Source organism: Sturnira hondurensis, unplaced genomic scaffold (genome assembly GCF_014824575.4).
Source record: "Sturnira hondurensis isolate 20B ecotype Veracruz unplaced genomic scaffold, ASM1482457v3 Scaffold0018525, whole genome shotgun sequence".
Classification (NCBI taxonomy): Eukaryota; Metazoa; Chordata; class Mammalia; order Chiroptera; family Phyllostomidae; genus Sturnira; species Sturnira hondurensis.
Genome location: NW_028091156.1, coordinates 13,862,088 through 13,883,983, shown reverse-complemented (window position 1 = coordinate 13,883,983; position 21,896 = coordinate 13,862,088). Strand labels below are relative to the sequence as shown.

Here is a 21,896-nt window from a genome sequence, read left to right as displayed (position 1 = left end):
TCGCCATCAGATTCCTCGTTTCAGATGACAGAGTCTCCTCCTCCAGCCGAGTTAGTCAGGAAGGGGTAGTTGAAGGAGGGAGAGAGGAAAACCACCAGCAGGGCTGAACTTCCCGTCCACTCCCCAGAGCGTCGCCATTGCCACAGAGCCAGGCCTCCAGGGTACTTGCTGATGGTGACCTTCTCCAGGAAGCTTCGAAATGAGGCAGCCGAGGTCCTGGGTGCCAGCTGTAAAGCTCTGCCACCTCTGCTAGTGTTTGTGCAAGTGGACACCTCACGCCTGGCACCTCTCCCTCCTAAATCTCGTCCGAGTCAAAGCTCTGCACGGGCGCCTCGTCCTGGGGAGCCCGAGTCACTGCAGGAAGCCCTGCAGCCCCTGCAGGAAGGTGAGCGGACGGATGAGCCCGCCGGGCCACCAGCTCCCACTGCAGGGCCAGCAGGCACGGGCCACCCAGAAAGCCCTGTTCGCTCTGCACGTCCACGATGTATGTCGGTTTAGGCTGTGTTTGGAGGCTTCAAATATACTTTCAGTGTTTTGAAAACTGAGCCTGGCGTTTTCCCACCAGATGCTTTCTGTGTTTACCTTAGTCACTGGCCCTGTGCGTGGGGCCTTAGTCAGGGCACACCGTGACTCTCCTTCCCTCTCCACAAGGAACGGTCAGTCTCGACGGTCACGACATCCGCCAGCTAAACCCGGTCTGGTTGCGATCCAGGATTGGGGCTGTGAGTCAGGTAAGAGGAGCGGGGTTTGTTTTCATTGTGCTTTGTTTTAAAACTGCTTCTTTGGTCATTTGTCTGGCTCGGCCTAGAATCTCTCAAGAGAGAAAGAGTGGAAGGTTTCCAGACGCATGAAACCAGTCTCATGTGGCAGATTGTCTAGGTCTGGAAATACCGCTGCTTCCTCGAGACCTGAAACACTTGTCCAGGAGATGCGCTGACTTTTTGTCAGACGGTGGCACGGGCGTGAATTTGTAGTGCAGACAGTCCAGAAGAAGGGAGAAAAGCTAACTTCTTAGCTTTCACTGGCTCTTCCCCGGTTCCCATTTTTTGCCCCCCACCACCCCACCACCACCACAGTCTACTGTTGAGCATAAAGGGTTTTAGCAAAAAACAAGGCTAGGCTCTGGAAGGAAAGAGCGAGAGTCCCCTTGCAAGAGGCTACAGTTTTCAAGGCAGCCTGTAGCTGTGATGTGGTGACTTTACCGAGGCTATTTTTACGAGACCCCTCAGTGCCGGGAAATTTGACTCAGCTGCTTGTATTTCCATCACAGCAGACCAACCTGAGCCTCTGCTTCTGATGCGCTCCCCCTGACCTGACCCTTAGCCCCTTCCACCGGGGCAGGGGCAGTACGGGGTTTGCTCAGTAGTGAAAGGATTCTAGCGGCATGTATCATTTACGGGCTGGAGAAAAGAAGCTGGAAGTTTATTTGCTTTTTGGATCATTCCACAGAGCTCTGTCAAAATGTCCTGTTCGCATCTGGTGTGTGCATATTCCAAAAAGTAATGTCCTCCGTGGGAGGCAGGCCACTGGGAAATGCAGGTGGGCTTGTGGTCTTCCAGTGCCTCACAGTTCCCAAGGAAAAGGAACTTGCATTTACGAAGTGCCTACTGTGTGCCAGGCACTGTGCAGGCATCTGCTATGAGACCTCATTCCCTGGAGTGTGATGGGAACCGCAGATGACAAAATCAGTCCTGTTTATAGTAATACATGGATTTTTGATAAATCTGTGGGGTGAATTTATGAAGAGTGAGGAAGTAGAGCATAGAAACTGGCATGGCCCTGGCTGGTATGGCTCAGAGGATTGAGTGCCGGCCTGCAAATCAAAGGGTTGCTGGTTCGATTCCTGGTCAGGACACATGCCTGGTCCCCAGTGGGGGGGACATTAGAGGTAACCACACATTGATGTTTTTCTCTCTTCTTCCCTCCCTTCCCCTCTGTCTAAAAATAAAATTAAAAAAAAAAAGAAACTGGCATGCATTCTTTGGATCAATTTAATAGTTTCTTAGCTATAATTCTGAGCTCCACTGTGTTTGCTAGACACGTGAGATGTTTGTTTTGAAGTTTGCAATAAACGCTTTATTTCCAATTTGTAGGAACCAATTTTGTTTTCTTGCTCAATTGCTGAGAACATTGCCTATGGCGCAGACGACCCCTCCGCAGTGACAGCCGCACAGGTGGAGGAAGTGGCCGAGGTGGCCAACGCAGCCGCGTTCATCCGCAGCTTCCCTCAAGGGTTCAGCACTGTGGTCGGAGAGAAGGGGGTCCTGCTCTCAGGTACCTGTGGCGCCTGTGTCGTAGCCAGACCTCTCTGCTCCTCAGACATCTCCGAACATTCTCGTTGCAGTGTTACTTTTCAGTTACAGTTTTGTCCTTCGAGGTTATGAAATTGGACTTCCCACTTTCGAAAAACCTCCTTTGCCCATGGACAGCCCCTCAGTTCCCTTTGGTTCCTACCCCAGAGATGCTCCCAAATTCCCACCGGATGTCCCACTGAGCAGTGCTCGGCCACAGCAACTTTTGTTCTCATCTGAGAAAAGATGCGTTTTGCTACTCCAGATGGGTACAGGGTGGCAGGGTCATCTGTTCAGAGTGGCAGAGACTGAATCAGCAACAGAATTGAACTTGAAAGAGTTCTTTACTCCTCAGTTTTCACTGTCCATGTTAGGCCAGGGGTCGACAGACTTTTTCAAGAAAGGGCCAGAGAGTAAATATTTTAGGTTTTATGGGCCCCATGTGGTCTCTGAACATAGTATTCCCCTTTGTTGGTTTTTTAAACAACCAAGTGAAATGTACAAGCCACGCTTAGCTCGAGGGCCGTGCAGGAGCAGGTCCTGGCTCAGATCTGGCGCCCAGTGTACAGTTTGCAGGCCCTGTGCCAGGCGAGTGGAGGGCGCCCGGTGCGAGGCGCAACCGCACTTCCCAGTGGGTCCAGCACGTCTGACATGGTATGTTACATGATGGGTGCCAGGCGGAGGGACAAAGAAAACTTATTTTCTGTTGCTTTAGAGTCTAGAAGTGGGCCGACGAGTATGGCTGAGAGGGAAATACATTTTTAACTGGCTAAATGCAGGTTTTGTTTTCATCGCAAATATTGCCGTGTGGTCCCTTTCACTGCAGCGAGCTCTCCACCGGCAGGGTATGGGGTGGTCTCAGCAGGGATGGGGCCTCCACGTCAGAGCCAGGCTGCCAGAGGGGTGGGGGCAATGGACCTTTTCAACACTACACTTCTTACTTGAAGTGCTGAACACAAAAAATTTAGCACAAAATGTTTTAAGTTCGTTGTGGGTGGCTTTTTAAAACTGTAGGCGATAGCCCTGGCTGGTGTAGCTCAGTGGATTAAGCGCAGGCCTGCAAACCAAAGCATCGCTGGTTCAATTCCCGGTCAGGGCACATGCCTGGGTTGTGGGTCAGCTCCCCAGTGGGGGCCACATGAGAGGCAACCACACATTGATGTTTCATTCCTTTCTCCCTCCCTTCCCCTCTCTCTAAAAATAAATAAATAAAAATCTTTTTAAAAAAACATAACTTCAAAATATAACTTAAAAAAAAATCTGTAGGCAGTAGATGAAAAACGTGTTTTTAGACTAGGAAAGTTCCAGAAGAGTTACACATTGCGGTGTGACCTGAACTGTGACTGTGTCTCTGAAACGTGTCCCCAGAAGAAAACCAGCTTGGCCACGCGCAGTGACATCACTGAGCATCGAGGAGTGTGGTTGGCTGGGAGTGACCCCGACTCCCTTCTGTGCCAGGTTACCCTCCCCCTCAGAGCAGATTCCGCATGTCCTTCCCTCGGCCCGGATTCCCAAGCCCCATCTCAGAGTGACATAACCGCAGGTTCCAATCCTTGCTGGCTCTCTGAGACAAAGAAAGGACACTTGGCCATAGATTCCCGGCGCACTAACTGGCAGTAGGGTTTCTCTGAGCACCGAAGCCCTCCCCTGGCAGCCCGACTGACCTGCCCTGAGCACTGAGACACCCTCCCCCGTCGGAGAGGGTGGGAGGCGAGGGCTTCCCTGCTCCCACAAGGCGGGCGCCAAGCGCCCTGGTTGAGGTCAGCGTTGAGCAGCACCACACGTTGCAGCTGTAAATGGTGATTTTTAGAAGAAATGCTGTGATGTCCAGCAATTCCTATTAGTATTTTTGCCCAATAACATCAACCAAGAAGGATTGTTTTCATCACCAAAAATGAGACTGAGTTTTCTGTAATGAAACAGATTCTTACTTGAAGTAAGAGGAGGAGTGAGGGAGGAGTGAGTCCTGATCATTGCTCTCTGAGACCTTCCTGGTTGTCACTGAGGCGTAGTGTGCCCTGGGGAAGGAGAAAGGGTGACGTGACTCAAAGAGGAGGAAGGGGAGTCATCGCAGACTTTCTACTCACTTCCTCCTCCTGTCTACATTTTCCCCATTTCCACCCCCAATTTGGTTCCCTTGCTTTCAGTAGNTGTAATGAAACAGATTGGGAGGAGTGAGTCCTGATCATTGCTCTCTGAGACCTTCCTGGTTGTCACTGAGGCGTAGTGTGCCCTGGGGAAGGAGAAAGGGTGACGTGACTCAAAGAGGAGGAAGGGGAGTCATCGCAGACTTTCTACTCACTTCCTCCTCCTGTCTACATTTTCCCCATTTCCACCCCCAATTTGGTTCCCTTGCTTTCAGTAGAATGTGAGTTTTAAAGGAGGGGAGGCTTAGCGTGGCTTACGCTGCGTGTACCCTTCAGTTTCGTACTCACACGCAAACCAGCACATGTGTACCAGTGCTTCCCTGGGCCGGGAAGAGGAGAGAACAGCCTGGCAACAGAAGGTCTCGGGAGCGTGCTGCCAGGCAGGCAGTGGAGTGACGCATCCCAGCATCACGGGCGCCCTGTGCTCCCGCCTGTCGCGCCTGCGGTTCGGAGGCCTCTGGGTAGCCTGAGTTTCCGTTTTCCTTGCGATGTTGAGTGTTCTATTAGGGAGGCAGGTGTGTAGTGGTTAAAAGCATAGCCCTGCACTCTGTGCAGGTTCAGACCTCAGCTCCGCCGATACCAACTGCGGGACCTCGGACAGGTTATCTTGTGCCTCTGTTTTTCATCGGGCGTGAAAGGGAAGAGTAATAGGACCTACTTCGTGGGATTTTTTGATAGCTAAGTAAGATAATATGTGTAATGCATTAAGAAAATGCCTGGTACATAGCAACACCTTAACTAATGTTAGCTATGACAATAATTGATGTCAGCAATTTTGAGGTTAATGAGGAGATAGCGTATTTAAAAACAGGTTTCTGTTCAGCCATCGATCTTAGCAATGACTAACTGGAAGCAATGACCTTCAAGTTGCCACATGGCTTATTAGAAATGCCTAGGACCAAGAGTTTTTGTGAAGGCTTTCAATTTCTTTAAAAAAAAATACTGTCTTTGTCAGGTGGGCAGAAACAGCGGATTGCAATCGCCCGTGCTCTGCTGAAGGTAAGCCTGGAGCCACCTGGCTGGGGTTTTTGTTATGGTTTTTAGTTAGAGACCTTGTAATTTGTAAAGTACTCTTTTTCTTCTTTTTTTTGGGGGGGGGGGGAGACGTGTGGTTGACAGTTCTGGTGAAAGAGGAGTGGGAACCTCCACTGAGTGCGTGTTGTCCAAATGTGACGTGCATTCCTCGGGCACTTGGAGGCCGGCTCTCTGCTGGTGTTGACAGAGGGGGAGAAGCTGCACACACACGCCTTCCACCAAGAAGCGTGCGGTCCAACTAGGGAGCCAGCGATTGCGCCACAGCGGCAAAACAGTGCAAGTGCGCGCACTCGTGTCCTCCATTGTCCACCGCTCAACCGCACGATGCAGACTTCAAATACGTGTGCAAGACTTCTAAGAGGAGAGGGAAGGCCACTTTAGCTGAAAGTCAGGCGTTATATTTTTAGGAAATGATAGTCTTCCCCTTTGTTACTTAACTGCTCTCCTGAGTTATAGACGGTTTTTTAAAAGAAAGAAAAGCCCTGGCTGGTGTGGCTCAGTGGACTGAGCACCATCCTGCAAACTTAACTGGAAGGTCACTGGTTAGATTCCCAGTCAGGGCACATGCCTGGGTTACGGGCCAGGTCCCCAGTTGGGGGTGTGCAAGGGACAACTGATCTATGTATCTCTCACAGGTCCATGTTCCTCTCCCTTTCCCTCTCTTGAAAAATAAACAAACAAACAAATAAATAAATAAATAAAATCTTTTTTTGAAATAAGGCTTTATCAAAGCCTAACTTGCATGCTGTAAAGCTCACTAGTTTTAAATGTACTTTCAGTGGGTTTTAGTAAATTTACAGTTATTCAACCATCACACAATGAAAACCAGAAAAGAACATTCTTCTCCACCTCCTCCTCTGAAAAGAGAAGAAGGAATTTCCTCTCCCCATTTCTATTTCTATTGCCCTAAAAGGGACCCCGGGACCCACTCATGGCCTTTCCCCATCGCCAGCCCCGGCCCCAGGCCACCGCTGACCCGCTCTCTGTCTGGACCCACCTCTCCCACATTTCAAACAAGTGCACGCAGACGGGGTGTGGTCTGCTGCATCTCGCCTCCGTCACCAGCACCGTGGCGTTGAGCTTCATCCCTCCCCACTGCCGAGGAGCAGTCCTCCGTGTGGCTCCCCCGAGGTTGGTTTAGCCGTTCTGCAGCTGGTGAGCATGTGGGCTGCTTCCGGTTTAGGGCCACTGTGAATGAATGATGCTGTTGTGGATGGATGATGTAGAAGGTTTTATGTGGACACGTTTCCACTTCTTGTGATAAACTCCTAGGCCAAACTAGAATTTAACGTATTATATACATCAGCTTACCCTTTTTGGTTTGTTTTGTTTTATGCAATACTCCTAACTAAATTATAAGCAGGACCTTGAGAGTCGAGAGTCCATCTTACTCACCGGTGAGCCGCACCTCACGCTGGTGGGTGGCCGGCAGGACAGAACAGCATGGGCACCAAGACCCAGGCCACTGGTTACTGTGGCGGTGGTTTCAAGTCCTCGCTAATTCTGCCACTTACTTGCTTACCTCAGACACTTACAGCTTTCTTTTCTTGTAAAAGAAAAGAAACTGTGGAAGTCCCCATGCATTGGGACTGAAAGAAGTCCCCCAAGAAGATACATAGGCGGATATAGTTTATTGTGCTACAACTCACAAACTATACAATGCACCCACTAAAAGGGTCCAATTCAATGGGTTTTAGTGTATCCATCACCATAATCAAGTTGAGAACATTTTCACCCCCCCCTTGAAGAGACGCCACGCCCCGTAGCAGTCACACACCCACCCTCCCGTATTCCCCCATTGACCCCGGCCCCGGGTGACCCCCATTCGACTTTGTGTCTCTGTCGACGTGCCTGCCCTGGACACCCCCTATGCAGTCATACAGTATGTAGCATTTTGGGTCTGGCCGATTTGTTTAACAGAATGGTTTCAAGGTTCATTAGCATTGTATCATGTACAGTACTTTATTTTAATTACTGAGAGTTTGTGTTTTTCTAACAAAATCATGTTTTCTTTTTAATGTTTTTCCTTCTTCAGAATCCCAAAATTCTTCTTCTAGACGAAGCAACCAGGTGAGGATATCTTAATCCTATGTGAAATTGCATTAAACAAAATTTTTCCTTTACCAATGAACTATTTTTCTGTACTTCCCAGTGTTACAGCCAAAAATGTCCTTTTCATTCTACATCTCAAAGGGACTGAGTCTGAATTAATAGTGACAGTTGGGAGGCTGAGCCCTGAGCTGAGTGCCCTGGTCCCAATTCAGACATGTTTGTGCCGAATCCCTAACCACTCTGATCAGCTACTGCGCAGACTTTTTTTCTCCTTACGTGACAGTACTTCTGTGGGAGTCTGGAGTCCCGGCCCCTTGCTAATAGCATCTTTATAATATGAACTATAGGCAGGAGACCCGAGAAGTTACACTTGATCACAGTGAAAATTCACTGTGTGTGTAGCAGGAAATGCATGGGGACACAGTATGCGTGGCTCTGACATCCTGACTTTCTCACCTGTTTTCCTGTTTAAGCGCATTGGATGCTGAGAACGAGTACCTTGTGCAGGAAGCCCTAGATCGACTAATGGAAGGAAGAACCGTGTTAATTATCGCCCATCGTCTGTCTACCATCAAGAACGCTAACATGGTGGCTGTTCTCGACCAAGGGAAAATTATTGAATGTGGGAAACATAAAGAACTGCTTGCAAAACCAGATGGGTTATATAGAAAACTAATGAACAAACAAAGTCGCATTTCAGCATAAAGAAGCACTTGCTGGTAAATTGAATGTGAAAAATTTTAAAGTAAAACAGCATTGCAGGGAAAAAAAAAACTTAAGAGGTGGTGTGGAATCTGTAAATCATACTTCAAGTTATTTGAAATATACCTATTTTTCCCAAGTATATAAACTATGATTTTGAAATGTACCTGTTCTCAAGACCTTTTTACTCAGAGTTTTAATAATTATAACTTTCTAAGTGTCTATAGCACTGAAGTTATTTTCAAGTTTTGTACTTTCTTTTATCTTGGAATATTTTCATATAGCATGGCACCTCATTTTTTTTTACCTGCTGTTATAGACTGAGGTTATTGTCGAATGACAGCTTTTAAAAGGGAATTATAAAGAAAAAGCCAAATTATTTTAGGCCAGTATGCCAATCACTGTGTAATTCTCTTGGTAGTATTCTACCAACTTCGGGTCGTATGTCACTAGGCAGTGTCATCGAGGGTGAAAATTGCATCGTTTCTTTTCTCCTCATACTCCCATGAAGCACACCTGAGCGTTATATGCACCGAAAGGGAGCGTTGGTATTTTCCATGTCCCATGTCTGCAGAGGTGTGGAGTTTAGGAGTACGTGTTCCTCTGGGGTGAGACTGTGTTTGGATGTGGGTGATTTTTAATATTTTTGGCACGAGTCTAAATGCCTCAAACTCCTAGAACAAGGCTGCCGACCGTTAGTTGGGCAAACCTCTCTTCGGGGCCGCGGATCTGCTGTTGCCTCAAGAGGAAGTGCCCTTTCCGCCCCAACAGCGCCAGGCGTAAGAACTGACTGTGTCGATGTGATTCAAATGGGAGTTTTCTCTCTGTGGCCGGGAACACGCCTGATCTCATCTAAAATGGGAGTTTGCTCCTGATCTAAGTAATCATTAGTTCCCTGGTTACACTGGAAGAAGAAACCACTACTTCATGATAAGCACCGAGTAATGTATTTCATGCTACCTAAGGGAATTTACTGGTGAATACAATGAATACAGGAGCTGTGTTTTTTGAGTGAGTAACCAGTACCTCTGTGACAATCACCCTAACAAAGTTTACTTGTAGTCCCTAAGCAGTTCGCTGTTCTGGTGAGCTTCACAGAGAGCAAACAGAAAGTTGGATCTGAAGGGAATCTCTATGTGCCATAGACGTATTTACAAAATTGAATCTGATTATATTTTATTGTCTAATACGAGATGTTCAGTGTGTCTTTAAGTAACATTTATATTGTGGATTAAAATTTATAGTGAACTTTAACTGTGTCACCTCCTTCTTGTTTGTGCTGCCTTTTATTAAGTTGACTGGGGTGGCCCTGATCCGCAGCACTGTGTGGGTGTGAAGGGTTCTATCCTGTAACGCCTCGTCTGTGCATTGCAGTGTGTGTTCCCCATCCAAAGCTCGTCTCCCTCTGTCACCATAGATTGACTGACGCCCTTCACCTTCCCCTCACCCCCCTTGGCTCCTAGTAACCGCCCTCCGTGGCCTGTGTCTATGAGTTTGTATGTTCATTTTTTGTGCGTGTAAAGTGTCTGTACTTGTTTACGTTCCCACCAACAGCGCATGAGAGTTCATTTCTCTCCCCACCCTCTCCAACACTTGTTATTTCTCGTCTTACTGATAAAAGCCATTCTAACAGGTGTGAGGTGGTGTCTCATTGTGGTTTTAATTTTGTTTCCCTTATAGTGAAATTGAGCATCTTTTTTTATATATCTTTTGGCTATTTGTATGCATTCTTGTGGAAACCATTCAGGTCCTCTGCCCATTTTTGTTTTTGTTAAAATTGTATGAGTTCTTTATATGTTTTGGATATTGGCCTGTTATTGGAGGTATTATTTGCAAATATCTTCTATTCCATTTGTTGAATTTTTCTTTGGTTGATGGTTTCTTTTGCTGTGTAGAAGCTTTTTAGTTTGATGTAGTCCTGTTAATTTATTTTTCCTTTTATTTCCCTTGCCTTTGATTTCAAGTTCATAAAATCTTCTCCAAGACCAAGGTTCATAAGTTTATTTTTTATTTTTTAAATATATTTTATTGATTGTACCATTACAGTTGTTCTATTCCCCCCTTCATTCCCCTCCACCCTGCACACCCCCTCCCTCACCATTCCCCCCTTTAGTTTATGACCACGTCTCAGGTTCTTTAGATTCTATATTTCCCCTACTATTCTTGCCCCCCTATCTATTTTCTACCTACTGTCTATGCTATTTTCTGTACCTTCTCCTCCTCCCACTCTCCTGTTGCTAACCTTCCATGTGTTCTTCATTTCTATGGTTCCACTCCTGATCTAGCTGTCCTCTTAGTTTGCTTTTGTTTTAGGTGTCGTTGTTAATAACTGTGAGTTTGCTGTCCTTTCACTGTTCATATTTTTCATCTTCTTTTTCTTATATAAGTCCCTTTAACATTTCATAGAATAAGGGCTTGGTGATGATGAACTCCTTGAATTTGATCTTATCTGAGAAGCACTTTATCTGCCCTTCCATTCTAAATGAAAGCTTTGGTGGATAAAGCAATCTTGGATGTAGGTCTTTGGATTTCATGACTTGGAATACTTCTTTCCAGCCCCTTCTTGCCTGTAAGGTCTCTTTTGAGAAATCCGCTGACAGTCTGATGGGAACTCCTTTGTAGGTAAGTGTCCCCTTACGTCTTGCTGCTTCTAGGATTCTCTCCTTCATTTTCGTCTTGGCTAATGTAATTATGATGTGCCTTGGTGTGTTCCTTCTTGGGTCCACCTTCTTTGGGACTCTCCGAGCTTCCTGGACTTCCTGGAAGTCTATTTCCTTTGCCAGACTGGGGAAGTTCTCCTTTATTATTTGTTCAAATAAGTGTTCCACTTGTGGCAGTTTCTTTTCTCCTGGTACCCCTATAATTCAGATGTTCGAGCATTTAAAGATGTCCTGGAGGTTCCTAACCCTCTCTTCATTTTTTTGAATTCTTGTTTCTTCATTCTTTTCTGTTTGGTTGTTTCTTTCTTCCTTCTGGTCCACTCCATTGATTTGAATCCCAGTTTCCTTTCCATCACTATTGGTTTCCTGTGCCTTTCCCTTCATTTCAATCAGTTTAGCCTTCATATGTTTCTCTAATTTGTGACTAAAATCAACCAGTTCTGTGAGCATCCTGATCACCAGTATTTTGAACTGTGCATCTGAGAGGTTTGCTTTTTTTTTTTTTTCACTTAGAGTTATCGGCTCTGGGGCTTTGAGTTCTTCTTGACCATATTTTGGACTGTTCATGCTTGTTATGTATGAGGAGCGGAGCCCTAGGTGTTCACCAGGACCGGGCCCCTCAGTCGCTGGGTTGTGACACTGTATGTGGGGGCAGGGTCAAAGGGAAGCAATGGCAGTCCCCTCTTCTGCTTCCTGCCACGGTCCGTCCCACTGCACGTGAATGTGCAGCCTTGGTCAGCCTGCCGCCTTGAGCACTCACTGGGTTCACCTGCTGGGGCCTGCGAGGTCTGTCTCACTGCTCACTCCTTTGCTGGTTTATCTGGGCACGAATGTGTGACTACAGCCAGCCCGCCACCCAGCACCCTCACTGGGTTTGTGCTGCTACCCCGGCTGCCTGCACGCCTGGGGTTGGGGGATCTTTCCTGCCCAACCCTGCTCCGCTGCTGGCTCTGCCCCTCTTACCAGTCTGGTTGAACGGTTCGTTGTTGGACTTCCGTATAGTTCAATTTTCTGTTCTTTGGCTGCATCTTTGTTTACTAAACCTTTGTTGTATTCAAACTTGGTTGTGGGAGAAGGCACAGTGTTTCCACCTACGCCTCCATCTTGGCAGAAGTCCTCCAAGGTTCATAATTTTAGAACCTGTGTCTTCTTCTGTGTACTCTCATTGTTCCAGGTCTTGTATTTACCGCTTTAATCTATTCTGAGTTAATTTTTGTTTATGATATCAGTTAGCAGTCTAGTTTTCATCCTTTGCATGTAGCTTTCTGGTTTTACTAGCACCATTTATTAAAGACACTTTCTATTCTCCATGGTCTATTTTTGGCTCCTTTGTCAAAGATTAGTTGCCCATATATACATGCAAGTTTATTTCCAGGCTCTCAATTCTGTTCTATTGGACTGTGTGTCTGTCTTTCTGCCAATACTGTACTGTTTTGTTTTTTTTAATTATTGTAGCTTTGTAGTCAGTTTGAAGTCAGGAAGTGTGATACTCTGGCTTCCTTTGTTTTTCTCAGGATTGCTTTGGCTGATGGGGATCTTTTATGGTTCCATACAAATTTGGTGATTTTCTTGTTCTGTTTCTTTGAAAAATGCCCCTGGGATTTTTTATGGAGATTGCATCAAATTTGTACATTGCTTTAGGTAATGTGGCCATTTTAACTATATTCAATCTTACAATCCATGAACACAGAATCTTTCCATTTCTTTGTGTTTTCTGCACTTCTTTCAACAATGTCTTATAGTATCCAGTGTACAGGTCCTCCACATTTTTGTTAAGTTTATTCCCAGATATTCTGTTATTTTTGTTGCAATTGCAAATGGAATTATTTCATTTTTTCCCTAATATTTTGCTGTTAGTATACAGGAAAGCAACAGTACATTGATTTCTTATCCTGCAACTTTGCTGCATTTGCTTATTATTTCAATAGATTTTTGGTGGAGTCTTTAGTTTTCTTTGTAAAGAATTATGTCATACATCTGAAACTAATACAAAATATTGGATGTAAAGTGTCATTGAAAACAATTTTTAAGAATTCAGTATTTGTAGACTATAAAAATCATGTCATTTAGAGCAAAGAGTGACAAATTTACCTCTTCATTCCCAGTGAGGGTGCCTTTCTCTTGCCTGACTTCTCTGGCTAGGACTTCAGCACTATGTTGAATAATTAGTGGTGAGAATGGGCACCCTTATCTTGTTCCCGATCTTGGAGGAAAAGCTTTGTTTTTCACCATTGAGTATGACACTGACTGAGGGTTTGTCCTATGGGACCTTTATCGTGTGGAACGTCTTTCCTTCTATATCCATTTATTGTTTTAATCATGAGTGGATGTTGATCTTGTCAAATGCTTTTTCTGCATTTATTAATGTGATCGTATGATTTTTTTCTTTATTAATGGGGTATATCATATTGATCAATTTGCATATATTGAACCATTCTTATGCACGTGCAATGAACCCCATTTGATTTTTTTAATGTATTATATTCGATATGCTAGTGTTTTGTGTAGGGTTTTGCATCTGCATTCATCAGAGATACTGGTCTGTAACTTTGTTTGTGTGTTGTCTTTGCCAGGTGATAGCACCAGGGTTGTGTTGGCCTCATAAAGTGAGTTAGGAGGTATGGCCTCTTCTTCAATTTTTTGGAAGAGTTTGAGAAGGATGGGCATCAGATTTTCTTGGAATGTTTCGTAGAATTCACTAGTGAAACCATCTCTTCCTGGATTTTTACTTGTTTGATGGCTGTTTCCATTTCCTTGCTGTTGACCCATCTATTTAGATTTTCCAGTTCTTCATGGTTCAATCTAGGAAGGTTATATACTTCTAATAACTGTCCATTTCTGCGAGGTTATCGAACTTGAAGACGTGTAGCCTTTTATAGTATTCTTGTATAGTCCTTTGTTTTCCTGTATTGTCCAGTGTAACTTCTCTGTCGTTTCTGATTTTGTTTGAATTTTTTCTTTTTCTTGAGTGAGTCTAGCCAAGGTTGGTCAATTTTATTATTCTTTTCAAAGAACCAGCTCTTTGTTGCATTAATTTCTCTATTGTCTTTTTGTTCTCTATTTCACTTAACTCTGCTCTAATTTTTATTATTTTCTTCCTTTATTTTTAGAGAGAGGGTATGGAAGGCCATTGAAGCATACACATGTTCCCATAAGCCATTTAGGAAATAAGCAAAAAAGAAGAAAACTTAAATCATCTGAAACCCTATATGTGAAGATAAAATTTCACATCATAAGCTTATTAGCATTTTGTTGACCTCTCTCTCAGGCTTACCTTTATGTGCAAGGTTTGTGACCTTGGACCTGACTGGTTCTCTAGAAAAAACCACAAGTTAAACCATTACAGGCCACACCCTTAAGATGCACTTTTATAAAGTAGAGCTCCATTTTGGGAAGCCCATTTTATTCCATAAACATGGCAAAGTTGCTAGAAAGTGAATAAAAACAAATGTAAATGTTACACAATATGAAGTAGATTAATTAAATGAGTATGTGAAACTCCATTGTCAATGTTCCTATAGGGGTTTTTTTACATGTTTTGTTGTATCTGAAGCATCATGGTGTTTTCCAGGTTAGCTCTACTCACTCAGCCCACTAAGTTAACAGCTACTGGCCCTGGCTGTACAAGAATCAGCCAGTGAGTGCGTCAGTGAGTGGGACAACTTGATCTCTCTCAAAAGCAATAGACTAAACATAAATAAACAAACATTTACTGCATGTCTTCTATTTCGTTAGGTCCTGTGCCAGGTGCCGGTGTGTCTCCCTCACGAAGCGAGTGCCGGGTCAGCAAACAGCCTGATTTGTCTGGCCTGCAAGCTAAGGGTGGTTTTTATAGTTTTAAGTAACTTTTAAAAACTATTTCCTGACACATGAAATTCAAGTGTCAACGTCCATAAATAGAGTTTCATTGGTACAGAGACACACTCGTTCATGAGTAGTTGCAACAGGGCGGTACAGCCTGCAAGCCAGAGATGCTTACTCTCTGGCCCTTGATGGAAAGTGCTTGCTGACTCCAGAACTGGCGAAAACAATGCGTGTTCTTCACTGCTTGGAGGGCGTTTACGTGACACGGGAATTAGAATTCTCTGAAAAAGTTCCATTGCCATTTGGATGAGAATTAGATAAAGGCCTTGAAAGTGACTGGTCATGGATAATTTCCATAGTGAATTCTTTTAAAAAAAAAATTTTTTTTTGGAAGGGAGAGCACAAAAGTGGGAGAGAAACATCCATCAGCTGCATGTACCCTGACCAGGAATCAAACCTGCGACCTTTCGCTTTGCAGGACGATACCCAACCCACTGAGCCACACCAGCCAGGGCCATAATGGGTATTTCATTGTCCCTCTGCCTTTCCATTTTAGTAACAGGAAGCAATTTTGGCTATTTTCTGGTTGATTGCAAGGATTACTCCCATATAAATCAGAGTCTGGCCTTAACTGAAAGGGCCATGTTTGGCAGGGTATTCCGAGCAGAGGCTCATCTGCAACTTGAGACCCCACAAGTGCACACGTCTATACTTGTGAGATAGCTTTATTTTAAAATTATAAAACAAAAATGGGCATTTATGAGGCATGCCATTTTTTAACCAACCCACTTTTCTCAGAATATTTTCCTACATCTTTACATATTCACTACACACCTTTACATGTATTCTTTTTAACCATACTGTACTCTATCATGTGAATATTGTTGGCCATTTATCTTAGTTTCTATATTCTTTGCTATTATAAACAATACTATCAATATATCTGTTATGATTTCTTTCAGATAAACTTCTCAAAGTGAAATTGCCATGTTTGAAGAGCATGTACAAATTATAAAGTGTGTTGATTGTCCTCCTGAAAGACGATATGAATTTCTGATCCTGACAGAAGTAAGATGACATCTGTCTCCCCACGGCCTTTCAGCACAAGCTATTTTCATTTCTTCAAACACTCCTGCTAGTTCAATGGGCGAGCCGTGCCAATGGCTGGTTTAGTGGGCATTTCTGGAATTACTGGGAATCGAAGGTCTTGGCACGTGCTTTGGTTGTTTCTGGTCTTTGACCCCGGGCCATCATGCCCTCCACACGTTTCCGTTTTTCTGTTGGGGTAGCCTGCGTCCTCACACTTTAAAGCGTATTATTTTCCTGGGAACTTCTTTTCTTCTGCCTGTTTGCCTGCCTGCGTCTCAGAGCATCCACAGATGGAGTCACATCTGTAATCCATTATCTGTTTCTCATCGGTGGGTGCTGCTGGTGCCGTACAGAGGCTTGAAAAGGTGACCGAGACGGCAGACAGCAGAGGAGGGATTTGAAGCAAGTCCCATCAAATGCCCGAGTCTATACACTCAGCTACTACACCTGTGATTATCACAAGGCGGTCCCGGGATGGCTGCCCCGCAACACCTGGGCACTGGATAGAAATGCAAGTTCTCCAGCCTCAGACCCAGGCCTCCCTAGTCCGACACTCTGAGGACAGCAGTCCAGCTTGAGCCCTGCAGGCGATGCTTAAGTGTGGGACTGCCCCATCCTAGCCTTTCTCCTAGATTTCTAGTGTAAGCAACTGCAACAGATATAAGGTCAAAGTAACACTAATAATAAGGAAATGGCAGCCACTAGAAAAGTAGACTACCGAGGAGTCATAAAGAAGTACTTGTGCTGTTCGTTGGCACATGTCCTGAATACCTTCTGTTCCACCTGCACCCCCAGGGGCCTGACTTCCATGGGCTGTGCCAGCATCCTCTTCTCTCATCTAGATGCAAGGCCGCAGCTCTGGTAGGTGGCCCTGTTTCTCAGCGTCTACTGACCCCTTCCTTTCTTGGTCCATCTGTTGTTAGGAGCCTCAGGGCTCTACACTGTCCCTAATATTTCTTAACTAAACTTCCTTAACTACCCAGCTTGAGGGTGCTGTTTCCTCTAGGATTTTGTCTGATGGAGTGGACAAGGCCCTTCCTGGCCCCTCCTCATCTCTCCAATCTCCTCTCCTTCTGGTCATTTGAGGTTGGTTGGTTGTTTAAAGGCCCTGGAACACATCAAGCTCTCTGCTGCTCCAGGGCCTTTGCCTGAGGAGGCTCTGCTTAAAACACTCTTCCCCCCTATTCTTTGACTGCCTAACTCATGCTTGAAGTCTCAGCTTACCCAGCCTTTTCTCCTAGAGGCCTTCACAGATCTGCCTCCAAGATTCAGTACCTCCAGTTAATTCTCTGTCGTACTCACTGCTCTTTTCCTTCATAGTGCACATCTCAGTTTGCAGGTTATACTTAATTTGTGTTCATTTGTTCAGTATCTGTCTTTCTCAATGGTCTAGGGCCCATGTCTGTTTTCTTTCCAGTTACAAACTTGAACATTTATCACATAGCCTGGCACATGGTGGGTACTCAGTAAGTTCACAACGAATGAATGACACTGCTGTTCACTCACCATCCTTCAATAGTTGTACACCCGGACGCCAGGGAAGTTCCTGCTCTTGGGTGCTGGCAGACAGCATCTTTTAGAAGTGGTGGGCAAGCCACTAACCAGTCCAACAAAGCCCAAGAACACATTTATCCCAGCAATACCCTCTCAGACATGACTACTCTCCATCTCACTGCCCCTCCCAAGTAAAAATGAAACAAGGAAGATATGCCCAGGGTTCTAAGAACCAGACGACTGGGAAACAAACTTCAAAGTTGGGCTATAAACCCAGGTGGGGGAAGGAGCAAAGCAGCTTGCCTGTATAACCTTCTGTTAATGCACACAAAAAACGGCTTCCCTGGAGAAATGTCAGCAACTCATACACTGTTTTTTCCCACGAGGATTCGCAGTGTTTACTTAACCATTCCCTTAGTTCAACACATAGAGGGTGGGGCAAAAGTAAGTTTGCAGTTGTTCTGTAAAGGAAGTAACATAATAACAATACAAAACCAAACTCTGTTTCACATACTCACAACTGTAAACCTACTTTGTCCCACCCTGCATTTACTATGTACCTGTGATGGTGTGCACACAGTTACAGCCACTGTCCCTGCTGTTAAGACATTTTAAAGGAGCTGCATGAGAGACATTTATGTAAACAACTGTCCATACAAGGTAAAAAATGTATAAACAGCCTACAAACCGGAGCCCTGGGGGCAAAGAATAAAGGGATACCTAGGCCCTGGCTGGTGTAGCTCAGTGGATTGAGCGCAGGCCTGTGAACCAGACGATCGTGGTTCGATTCCCAGTCAGGGCACATGCTTGGGTTGCAGGCCAGTTTCTGGCAGGGGCCAATTCCCTGCAGGGGATGCATGAGAAGCAACCATACATTGATACTTCTTTCCTCTTTCCTTCCCTTCCCCTCTAAAAAGATAAATAAATAAAATATTTTAAAAGAATAAAGGGATACCTAATCCTGCGCAAGTCATCACCGAGTGGGGAGCACCAATGTACGACCTGATGCGTGAGGGAGACACTTGAAGGAAGAGTTGATGTTGAGGGCAACAGGGGAGGGAGGGTATTCGAGGAGAAAAGAAACATGAGCAAAGGCATTGAGTGGGGAGACATGATTTTTTTTTCTTTTTGCAATGTGGACTGCACGTTGGAGGTGGCGGATGGTAGGATCAGAAAAGCCAGCAGAGTTAAATCGCAAAGGACCTTAGCAAATCCCCTATAGCAGTGGCCAGCCACCAGAGCATTTGCAAACCCAAGAGCAGCTTCAAGTTTACCTTAGTTCATTATGTTGGCTAAGACGAGCAGCTAAGCAGGCTAAGACTAGTCAGGCTAAGGACTAAGCAGTCTAAGCCTAGACAGAGGTAAGAAGACCAAGGGGCGGGGGGGGGGGGGAACCCACCAAAGCTAAAAACTAAAAAAGTGAGAAAAGGTGAGCGCAGCGCAGCGCAGAGGGAATGCAAATGTGAGATGTTAGAGATACTCAGGATATACCTGAATTACACAGTACCAAGATGTTACAGCGGAGGCAAGCCTAAGAAATGACCCTAAGGCAGACTTCCTTTTTGCTTTGGGCAACTGACCGGTTTTACCAAAAAGGGACAGAGGTGGTAGTAGGATAGGGGTTCTAAAGGAAAACATAAACTCGGCTTTTGCCAAGTGTAGCAGGAGTCAGTAGGACATTCAGATGGAAAGTGCCCACCAGGGAGGTTAGGACTCCGCGGTTTTGGAGGGAGATCTGGATTAGAGATACGGACTCGACACTAGCATGAATGAACCTGTGCGGAGAGAATGGGAAACATGACAAACCTAGAGAAGAACAAAGGCAGCACTGAGCGTGAAACCAGAGTCAGATTTACAGTGTCTCTCTCCTCATTTTGGACCAGGGAACAAACACTTTTCATATCCCGAGGCTCAGTAAAGCTGGCGCGCAGAGAGGCTTGCGTGCCGTTGTTGGAGGACCAGCCCCAGGCTTGGGGTAGAGAACAGCATCCGGCTTTCAGTTCCGCTTCTCCGTAAATTGGGGACTTTCGCTGCTGCGGACCGGAGCCTACACAAGCACGCTCACTCGAACAGAGTCCGCTGGCTCCAGGCTGCGACTTGACGTCATCATCAAGCGCCTGCCGTCTGAGCCCCACCGCCCCGGCCACGCCCCGCGGCGCGGCGCGGCGCGGAGCTTGACGTATTTACGGCGCGCCCGCCCGCCCCGGGGTGTTCAAGCTCCGCGCGGGATCCGCGGTGCAGACCCACGATCGGAGCTGACGCGCTCTCAGTAATCTTTCCTTTCCGTCATGTTCTCGACCGTCTCCTCTCCGCGGACGCCGGGGCCTGGAACCCGAAGGGGCCCGATGAGCGGGGTCGGGCCGGGCTCCACGCCGCGGGCGACGAGTAGAAAGGGTCTAGCCCTGGGGTCTGCTATCGGCTCCCCGGTGCTGTTCTCTCCGGTCGGTCGGCGTAGTTCGCTGAGCTCGCGGTGAGTGGTGGTCCTGGGTTGGGTCTGGCGTTTCACAGGCCTTGGCGGGCCCAGTAGGGTAGTGTTTCCAGAAGCCTCCGGAATCGGAGGCGGCGAAGGCGACTGCCAAAGTATTGGAAAAATAGACTTCCGCTACCCTTTTGAATTATTTCAGCATCACTGTAATTCATTAATTGGCTCTTCGCTTTGCCCTTTTCATGGAATTACCTTTGTAGAGATGAAGAACAAACTGCATTTGAATCAGTGGTAACGTCCCTCCCCTTCAACCCCTGCGATCTGGTTGAAGTTACGGTGACTCCTCCTCCATCTGTGCAAAGGCGATAGATAGTATCTGCTCGGAGCTTGCTTCTCTGGGGCCAAAAGGGTCATAACGAAATGCCACGACTAGATAGGAAGTAATGGTGGGAATGAGGACCTCCAACCGTGGAAAATCATTGTTCATTCAAAACCTCATATACTGACTGCCGTGAATGTCTGCTGATTGGGATTAGAAAGGGTAGTTAGGTACAGAAGTTAATTTGTAGCTGCATTGATAAGGAAAAGGCTTTCCATACTACACTAAGATAAGAATAGCTTTGTAACCAAATAAAAACTTGGCGCACTAATCCCCCTTTCAAAATTAATGTAGCTCTTTGGGAGAGGGTAACATGTTTCTGAATAGTTTCCTTTGAATTCCTCTGTCAAAAATGAATTTTCCCCTACAAGGAAATGGTAATACTGGCTAATTTTATATTTCAATTATAGTTTACATTCAATATTATTTTGTATTAGTTTGAGGTGAGATTTTGCAGTACTCTAAAGGAGAAACGATTTTTAAAGAATCCATGGTATTCTTCATTTGTGCATTTTGACAAGTGCCCTTCAAAGTGTTGACCTTGTTAGTGTTTCCTCTCCTTTGAGGAAAGACAAAGAATAAAAGTCGTACTTTATTTAATGTGTTTTTATTTCTTTTGGTGATCATTTTAAAAGGGCCTGTTACAATACTCTTGGCAAGCAAAGCTCTCGACCCCTCACTGTTTGCATCCTCTCATGTAGTCCTCCTATGATATGAAACAGAGTAACTTGTAAACTGGTAGCTTTATGCTTTTTCTGAATGTCAAAATGAAGCCGAGAAGAAAATATAATTTCTGCTGCTGTATTGAAGGCCGGGTAATGGTGGAAGCTCATGACCCACTTAATCTCTTGGTTGATTATATAGATCTGGTAGATTCTTGTAATTCTAGTGGTGACGAGGGTGTAAGTGCGGTCGAATCCAAAGTTTATAAAACGCTTTGATTTTATATTCTATTTTGTTTTCAGAAATGTTGATTGAACCCTTCAAAATTATCCACAATTTCAAAATCACTGATCTAGTCCAGCCTTCTTGTTTCACAGCTAAGGAAGCAGAGTTATGAAGAGTCGGAGTGAATGGCACGTGCATGTGAACACTAGAGTTTAAGAGTATCAGGCCAAGTGTTACTAAATCCAATTGGTTTTTTTTAATGAAAAATGTATTTAATTACACCAAGTACACTAGCCAGAGTGTTTATTGTTCCACTTCGTATTTTCTTGTTTATCAAAGCTCTTTATTAGGCCCTGGCTGGTGTAGCTCAGTGGATTGAGCACAGGCCTGCGAACCAGACGATCGCGGTTCGATTCCCAGTCAGGGCACATTCCTGGGTTGCAGGCTAGTTCCCGGCAGGGGCCAGTTCCCAGTAGGGCATGCACAAGAAGCAACCATACATTGATGTTTCTCTTCCTCTCTCTTTCCCTTCCCCTCTAAAGATAAATAAATAAAATATTTTTAAAAAATCACTGAAAAAAAAAGAAAAAGACTTCAAAAATATTATGATTAACATATTTTAAAAAAGCTCTTTATTGTGGAAGCATGTACGTAAAAATTAGGAGAATGGAAAATTTAAGTTATGGTGAAGTATTATGGTCTCTCCTTCAGAGGAACACCTACACGCCCGTTGCCACATCACTCCATAACTGAAGCTATGAACTATGATGTGAAAACGCTTGGATTATTTCTTCCGGTCACAATTATGGAAGCATTGAATAAAGGTGGGTGCCATTTTCCATTTGCCTCTATTAGCAATTCAGATGAAGCCTAATTCTAGTATGGAGATTGAAAGTTGTACTATCTCAGACACATCTTTACCTCAATGGA

At 45.2% G+C, this 21,896-nt stretch overlaps 2 protein-coding genes across 2 annotated transcripts in view; both read left to right on the top strand.

Moving 5' to 3' along the window:
- Positions 1 to 9,481, top strand: part of ABCB10 (ATP binding cassette subfamily B member 10) — a 32,601-nt gene extending 23,120 nt beyond the window's left edge. The window contains exons 9-13 of the mRNA XM_037069371.1: positions 652 to 731; positions 2,094 to 2,274; positions 5,394 to 5,437; positions 7,509 to 7,543; positions 7,999 to 9,481. Coding sequence (XP_036925266.1) covers positions 652 to 731; positions 2,094 to 2,274; positions 5,394 to 5,437; positions 7,509 to 7,543; positions 7,999 to 8,230 — 572 coding nt within the window. The 3' untranslated portion in view covers positions 8,231 to 9,481. The remainder of the gene's footprint in view (positions 1 to 651; positions 732 to 2,093; positions 2,275 to 5,393; positions 5,438 to 7,508; positions 7,544 to 7,998) is intronic.
- A 9,989-nt stretch (positions 9,482 to 19,470) lies between these two features.
- Positions 19,471 to 21,896, top strand: part of NUP133 (nucleoporin 133) — a 37,101-nt gene continuing 34,675 nt past the window's right edge. The window contains exons 1-2 of the mRNA XM_037069410.1: positions 19,471 to 19,744; positions 21,678 to 21,790. Coding sequence (XP_036925305.1) covers positions 19,563 to 19,744; positions 21,678 to 21,790 — 295 coding nt within the window. The 5' untranslated portion in view covers positions 19,471 to 19,562. The remainder of the gene's footprint in view (positions 19,745 to 21,677; positions 21,791 to 21,896) is intronic.